At 44.3% G+C, this 7,742-nt stretch overlaps 1 protein-coding gene across 4 annotated transcripts in view; it reads left to right on the plus strand.

The window, feature by feature from the left end:
* Positions 1-7,418, plus strand: part of LOC109541800 (SNF-related serine/threonine-protein kinase) — a 12,686-nt gene extending 5,268 nt beyond the window's left edge. For 2 of the 4 annotated variants that reach the window (XM_019910763.2, XM_019910764.2), the window contains exons 7-15: positions 424-642; positions 705-924; positions 2,000-2,179; positions 2,232-2,451; positions 2,936-2,977; positions 3,034-3,308; positions 3,368-3,606; positions 5,890-6,300; positions 6,353-7,418. In XM_019910763.2, the coding sequence (XP_019766322.2) occupies positions 424-642; positions 705-924; positions 2,000-2,179; positions 2,232-2,451; positions 2,936-2,977; positions 3,034-3,308; positions 3,368-3,606; positions 5,890-6,300; positions 6,353-6,533 (1,987 nt within the window). In that variant the 3' untranslated portion in view covers positions 6,534-7,418. The remainder of the gene's footprint in view (positions 1-423; positions 643-704; positions 925-1,999; positions 2,180-2,231; positions 2,452-2,935; positions 2,978-3,033; positions 3,309-3,367; positions 3,607-5,889; positions 6,301-6,352) is intronic. The other 2 variants (XM_019910765.2, XM_019910766.2) reach the window with 2 other exon arrangements.
* The last annotated feature ends 324 nt before the right edge of the window (positions 7,419-7,742 follow it).

Here is a 7,742-nt window from a genome sequence, read left to right on the forward strand (position 1 = left end):
AGATTTTCATATAAAACATCATTTATGAAATATTTCTGGTTTTTCCGCCCGGATTAATGCGGATTTTGAGAATCGCTCTTAGATTTTGATTCATATTTTGAAAACGCGTTGAGCTGCAAAGCTCTGGTTTTCATTGCGAGATGGAGCATTAAAATATGCATATTTTCATATGAAACGTCATTTTATGAATCTCTTTTTCGAAAGCGGTTTTCCCGCAAAATACGAAAACTTGTCTTAAACGTTGATAAAAATTTGGGCAAAACCGCTACTAATTTCTCAAATTTCCTCCTAGATAGAACCTCGATAGCTCTATTGGAATGTTAAGAGCCAAAACGGTCTTAATCGTGTGTTAAAAATCGGACAAAATAGCCAGAATTTTCCAGTGTGTTCCGGTTAGTAAAAGCCAGTCGAATCTTCTTGTAGTTTAATCTCCAAGATGTTGGTGCGCAATCCAGAAAAGCGTGCAACTCTGGCGGAAATCTCCAGCCACCCGTGGCTGACTGACGGGGTAGAAGAGAGCGCCAGCACTGATCTCTTGGCGCTGCCGCTCGTATCCAAGGAACATCTCTCTGAAGAGGACCACAACTTCATCATCCAGAAGATCGTCAACGGCAACATCGCCACCAAGGAAGAAGTCCAAGAGTAAGCGACTTTCGTCTGTCTGCTGCTCGAATCTTGTATAATTTTTTTGGGTGTGCTTGCAGATGCTTGGACCGCAATGAGTACAACCACATAACCGCCACCTACTACCTGCTGGCTGAGCGGAAGCTGCGATCAAAGCGTGTGGATGTGGCGGCGAAAAGCAAACGCCCAGAGAATCTGGCGGTGTCAAAGACTTTGGGCCCGCCGAAGCGCGATAGCGGCACTGGCGCTCCGGTTCCCATTTTACTGAACGTGCCCCGAACCCCTGGGGATTTGCCTCAGGTACGCCCCCAATAAAAAAAAAGGTTTATTCGTGCTCCCATTGTCTCACAAGAAGTCCTTCCTCACTGTGGCTCATGAGCAGTTATGCCCAAGTCTTATGCCGGCGCTACACGATGCGTCGAACATTTGAGTCTAAAAGTGCTACACGGTGTGTCGAATGCTTGAAGCAAAATTCCTTTTGGATTGTGGTTCAAACGTTTGTCTACATTCGTCAATATGCAGGATACTTCTGACGCTGTGAATGGTTTACTCAACGTCATTTTCAAACTTATTTTTTAACACTTTGTATTAATAGTTATCAAAATAAGGACGCACGCAATTCTGATTTATTTTCCTGACCGGAACATGCCCCAACGCAAACGTTAAAGCCCGTTTACACGTTCAAGCCATCTGAACAATCTGGCTTGCGCAAGCCTGATCTGTGCAGATGAACTGAACGAAAATCTGGCGTTTACACGTTCAGTTCGTTTTACACAGATGTGAAGGAAGACCTATATGTAAATTTTAAATCTGATGATGGCGCTGTTGTCTCGCCGAAACGTAATGAAATAACGATTTTCAAAATTTTTACTTCACACTTTGAGACCCAGGAAAGATAAGAATATCCTAATAAGTACACGCAGTCAGGAAAATAAATCAGAATTGCGTGAGTTCTTGTTGAAAATTACTTTAATGGAATTTCGTCAAAATTTTGATACCTATTAATACAAAGTGTTAAAAAATAAGTTTGAAAATGACGTTGAGTAAACCATTCACACAACTAAAAACTCGCACCGCTGCAGCGATAACTGCAGCGTCAGCAGTATCCTGCATATTGACGAATGTAGACAAACGTTTGAACCACAATTCAAAAGGAATTTTGCTTATTTAATTAATTCGACACACCGTGTAGCACTTTTTGACTCAAATGTTCGGCCCAACGTTGGAACGAATGTTCGACGCATCGTGTAGCGGCCGTTTTACAACCGACGGAAACGTTGTCATCAGATAAAGCACCTTCGCAAGACCATGGAAGTCCGAATAAACCGTTCAAGATGGAAATTTTGTGAAAAGTTGCTGATTGGTGTTGTTGCAGAGATCGCGCAAATGCAGCATTGTCCAGGAAGATGAGGAGGAGGAAGACATTTCTTCGTGCTCCGGCAGGGAGGAACTGGGGCCGCCCCTAAACCGCAGAGGCTCGCGATCGGAAGGCCGTTTGAACTTGGCCTTGCAGGAAAGGCTGGCTGAAAACGAGCGGCGCAAGCCGGCAGAAAAGGTTTGATGGGGAACTCCGGGTCTCGATTTGCGACTGACCTGGTCGGTTTCAGATACTGGAAAAGCCCAAGTCGGCAGCGCAGCGCAAAGAGTGGCAAGCTACGAAGAGTTCCAGCGTTTGCGACGCTGTGAGTGAACCGGAGGTGATTCCCACCACGATTATCACGGACTCCTCCACTATCAGCATCCCAATTATCACCACCAGCACGCCAGTGGACTTTACAGGGATGCCCAAGTATAAAACAATGCCCTCGCCCACCCGGAGCAACATGGGTAAGCTGAACCGCAGGCTGAAGATGGTCTTGTACACTGTCTTGCTATTCTCCATTTTGCACCTGAATAAAATGTAAATCTGGCAATTCGCATGTGGGGATTGAGGATGGGGTTCTTTGCCAGTTCAGCTGCACCTTCCCTTTCTGTCGCTTGTACTTTGTTTGTATACGGTGAGTCCACAGGCTTTCGCTATGCATGGAAGCACGGACTCACCCGGTATAAGTAGATACTTTTCGGCTCTTTTACTAATATGGACTGACACACATGTGGGTTTTTGGGAATTAAGTAGTAGAAAAGACACTTTTGTGTTGCAGTTGCATGCAAACTCTAGCGCCCAATCCCAAAGTCCCCTCCGGGGACTCTTCCTGCTCAATAAGACTGACTTGTTCCTCTAAGCTCTTCTATTTGTTAGCTAGTCGTAGTCAGAGTAGTTAGTGCCGGGTAGTTCTATTCCTCTAGCGTAATAAATGACTTATTTTAACAGCATGGCTGGTTTTATTTGTAGCCCCACGTCCTTCGGTGCACCGTAAGTAGTCGGCAAGCCGCCAGTTGAGTCCAAGTGGTTTGATTGCTGTTTTGCAGATTCCAACCCTCTGCAGCTGAATGAGATCTACGAGGAGGGCGTGGAGACGCCGGAGGCTGCGCGGCCCCAATCGGGCGCCCGATTCGTGAAACGGACGCCGTACGAGCAGCGCCGCAGCAAATTCCACAAGTCGAGAACGGCGTCGTGCAGCTCATCGGACGCCAGCGACGACGACAGCGAAAAGCGCAAAAAACGCGCCCATAAACTGAACCCGACGCCGACAAAGCCGATCCAGGGGCGCCGGGATAGCTACGATGACAGCAGCGATTCTCAGGTGATTTTTTCCTGTCGGGCTGTGCAGGAAGGGGGGGCTAATGGTGGAATTGCTTGCAGGAGCCGGGAACAGGAGCGGGGACGGGGCAGGCCTTGGGGGGCGCCGCCACCACCATTTCCAGTGAATCTAGGGGCAGGGAAACCAGCAGTGGGGGGCAGAGCGACAAGGGCGGCGGCACCAACACTGAAGGGGGGCGCAAAAACACCGCGAATTCTGGCGTGATGTTGGGCAGGCGGCATAAAGCCAGCAGGAGGCGCAGCGGCGAAACTCGGCTGAGGGAAAGCCAGTCTCTGAACAGGCAAGTTTAAGGCTTTTTGTAAAATATATAAATTCGACACTTTCAATGTCATTTGCATGGAATTTTCGCTGTAACATCTGACAATCGGCGCTTTTCCAACTTGTCCCCAGACGAAGAAATTACGATTTTTAGGCGAGAGTGCGAAATTGCCTTTATTGGCTTTTCACAGAAAAGGCGCCTAAGTTTGAGACTTTCTTTAAAATACTCTGATAATGTTCAAAATTCGAAACTTTCAGCATAGTTAGCATGCACTTTTCGCTGTAAAATCCAACAATCGGCGCTTTTCTAGCTTGTCCCAAGACGAAGAAATTATGATTTTTAGGCAAGAGTGCGAAATTGCCTTTATTGGCTCTTCACAAAAAACGCGCCTAAGTTTGAGACTTTCTGTAAAATACTCTGATAATGTTCAAAATTCGAATCATTCAGCATAGTTTGCATGAACTTTTCGCCGTAAAATCCAACAAACGGCGCTTTTCTAGCTTGTCCCAAGACGAAAAAATTACGATTTTTAGGCAAGAGTGCGAAATTGCCTTGGTTGGCTCTTCACAAAAAACACGCCTAAGTTTGAGACTTTCTTTAAAATACTCTAAACATGTTCAAAATTCGAAACTTTCAGCATAGTTTGCGTGAACTTTTCGCTGTAAAATCCAACAATCGGCGCTTTTCTAGCTTGTCCCCAAACGAAGAAATTACGATTTTTCTTCGAGAGTGCGACATTGCCTTTGTTGGCTCTTCACAGGAAACGCGCCTAAGTTTGAGACTTTCTGTAAAATACTCTGATAATGTTCAAAATTCGAAACTTTCAGCATAGTTTGCATGAACTTTTCGCTGTAACATCCTACAATTGGCGCTTTTCCAGCTTGTCCCTAGCCAAAGAAATTACGATTTTTAGGCGAGAGTGCGAAATTGCCTTTATTGGCTTTTAACAGAAAACGCGCCTAAGTTTGAGACTTTCTGTAAAATAATCTGATAATGTTCAAAATTGGAAACTTTCAGCATAGTTTGCATGAACTTTTCGCTGTAAAATCCAACAATCGACGCTTATCCAGCTTGTCTCAAGACGAAGAAATTACGATTTTTAGGCGAGAGTGCGAAATTGCCTTTATTGGCTTTTCACAGAAAACGCGCCTAAGTTTGAGACTTTCTGATAATGTTCAAAATTGGAAACTTTCAGCATAGTTTGCATGAACTTTTCGCTGTAAAATCCAACAATCGGCGCTTATCCAGCTTGTCTCAAGACGAAGAAATTACGATTTTTAGGCAAGAGTGCGAAATTGCCTTTATTGGCTCTTTACAAAAAACGCGCCTCAGTTTGAGACTTTCTGTAAAATACTCTGATAATGTCCAAAATTCGAAACTTTTAGCATAGTTTGCATGAACTTTTCGCTGTAAAATCCTACAATTGGAGCTGTTCCAGCTTGTCCCTAGCCGAAGAAATTACGATTTTTAGGCAAGCGTGCAAAATTGTCTTTATTGGCTCTTCACAGAAAACGCGCCTAAGTTTGAGACTTTCTGTAAAATACTCTGATAATGTTCAAAATTCGAAACTTTCAGTATAGTTTGCAGGAACTTAATTTTTATTCGAACACGAATGTTTAGGACAGAGTGTGAAATTGCCTTTATTGGCTTTTCAGAGAAACGCCCCAAGTTTGAGGAGTTTTGTAAAATAGACTATCAATTTTTGAAAATTTATTATTCTTTAACACATTTTCAGAACTAAGTGAAATTTTTAAGGTATCGACTCACGAGTGTCTCAAATATATTTCCGCATTTGCGCCGCTCAATTTGTTCTGGTTTAGAAGCTACAACTTTTTTAGGAAGCTGATGTACAAAAGCGCATAGTCGTATTTGGCCATGATGAATTTTCGAAAATTTCTCATTCCTCAACGTGTTACTAATTAAAGGAATTTTTTTAGGTATCGACCCACGGGTCTCTCAAATGTATTTCCGAATTTGCGCCGTTCGATCCTTTCTGGTTAAGAAGCTACGATTTTTTTAGTAAACTAATGTGCAAAAGCGAATTTAGACCAGATGAATTTTTTAAAATTTAATTTAAAAAAATCCTCAACATGATTTCAGACTTAAGTGAGACTTTTCGGGTATCGGCGCACGAGTGTCTCAAATATACTTGCGAAATTTATGTTTTGCTGGCCCTTTGCAAGGGTTCCTTGCTAGCCCTTTGCAAGTTCACTGAGCTCTTACGAGGACTGTTTCCACTCATGGCAAATTAATCGAACTTGTAGTTTAACGTGGATCTTGAACTCACTTTGGTGTGTTTTGCAGGATAACTGAGGTGCAGGAGGACAACACTCATGCCATAGTAATATCGACAACAGTGGTCGGCACTCACGGCCCATTAACGCCCAAGGTGAAGGGAATTGGGGCTCGAATTCTGCAAGGACTGTCGCTATCGGCGAGGAAACTGCCTCCGGAGGAGAAGAGCGACAGCCCGAAGAGCTGCAGCCATCACATATCGCGCAAAGACACGCTGAAACCGAGCCAGGACAGTCCGGAGGCGAAAATCGCGCCCCCCGATAAGAAGAAGCTACGCATTTTGGGCAAGTACTTCCAAGTGCACAAGAAGCTGTGCATTCCGTTTCCGGTGATTTTCAACAAGAACACGCGACTCTACAAGGCGCAGTCCTGCGGCTCGCTCGTCCGGGACAAAATCACCAAGGCAGAGCCGCCTCTCAGGTAACGTCCCAGATCGGAGCGAAGCTCTAACCGTTAACCGGCCCTCTTGCAGATGCAGAGAGAGGGCGGTGAGCGTTTTTCGCAACAGCTTAGGCGTTGAGGATATCAATCGAAACAAAAACGATGCGCGCAGAAAATCGGCGACTGTTGTCCAGTTGAACAACGTGTGCAATGAACTGACTGGCATGTGCGCCATCCATCTGGAGCAAACGTCCAAGTGCAGCTTCTGTTGACTGTTCCCAGGGCTCCAATGGGAAGGCGGTGAGAATTTAGCCGCAGGTGGGGCTCGAGAGTTTCTTGTTTCGATTGCTGGCGCAAAACGGACCAAATGGCTAAAGTGTTCCGTTTTTCACTCTCCTACGGGTATCCACCTCCACGAGTCTCTCTCGGATCGAGACCTTTAAGTGCGTCGCAGTTCAGTCTCGGGTAAAGACGGGCCCCACAGACTTCGGTTTTGGGCCAACAGGTAAAAGTTCGGTGTCTGTGTGCAGTTCTTCGGCTCGGGATGAGGAAGAAAAGCGTCGGTTTGTTGGATTTTGTAGGGGAAACTCCATGCAAACTAAGCAGAGTATCGAGTTTTGCCCATAAACCTGGCGACCTTTGCACTTTTTTCTGATCGATTTGCCTGAAACTGTGTAAAAAGCCCGAAGTCTGTCGTGGCCTTAAGAGAGCAAATATCTATATTCCCATTGATTAGAGTGGTGTGCTATTGGGAAACTTAGCGGATGTTTGTTTAAGGGCGCTATCTCCCTAGGGGTTCGGGAAATACCTATTGCAAAAGTATTTTTTTAGGGAAAATATGTTTTCTTCATAGGCTTATAGCGGAAGAAATTGGCAAAATTCTAGTGCAGACCGCTTTGCAATATCTATCGGAACGCTAATTTATTCCCCTGTAATCGAGTGCTTCCCAAACCCATACGGATTCTGACCAGAAACTGATCCAAAGAGCGTTTAGCGAGTGAAAAATCGTCACCATTCTGATTCAGAAACGTTGAAATCAAAATCAAAACCCTTCTAGAGTATACTAATATCAAACACATTAGTTAAGTAAATCATAATAATGTAAAATCAGTGTTAACGAGATGTAATTGTTATAAATGTTGTTACCCCTTGTTTAATTTGACTGTTGTAGATCTAGCGTAGGTTTAGGGAATTGATTAGCGCAGTTTTTTCATCTGGCAAGACTGATTTCCCCTTGTGGAGTCGCTCGTTTCCTCTGAGTTGTTGATTTGGCGCGCATGATGAAGCGATTATTTAGTAGATAGGCTTTGCAAAACGCTATTTATTTGCTGAATTTATCGGCCAAACACCAGTCGTGTGCAATAAGTCCACCATTTCTGTATTTTTTCGCAAAGTTTGTTTGTATTAGGGCTCGGAATCAAACTCGAATAATTCGAATATTCGAAAAGCGAATAATTATGTGTAGTAATTATGAATTGTAC

Source organism: Dendroctonus ponderosae, unplaced genomic scaffold (assembly GCF_020466585.1).
Source record: "Dendroctonus ponderosae isolate FM_Combo_2020 unplaced genomic scaffold, Dpon_F_20191213v2 Dpon_F_20191213_9, whole genome shotgun sequence".
Classification (NCBI taxonomy): domain Eukaryota; kingdom Metazoa; phylum Arthropoda; class Insecta; order Coleoptera; family Curculionidae; genus Dendroctonus; species Dendroctonus ponderosae.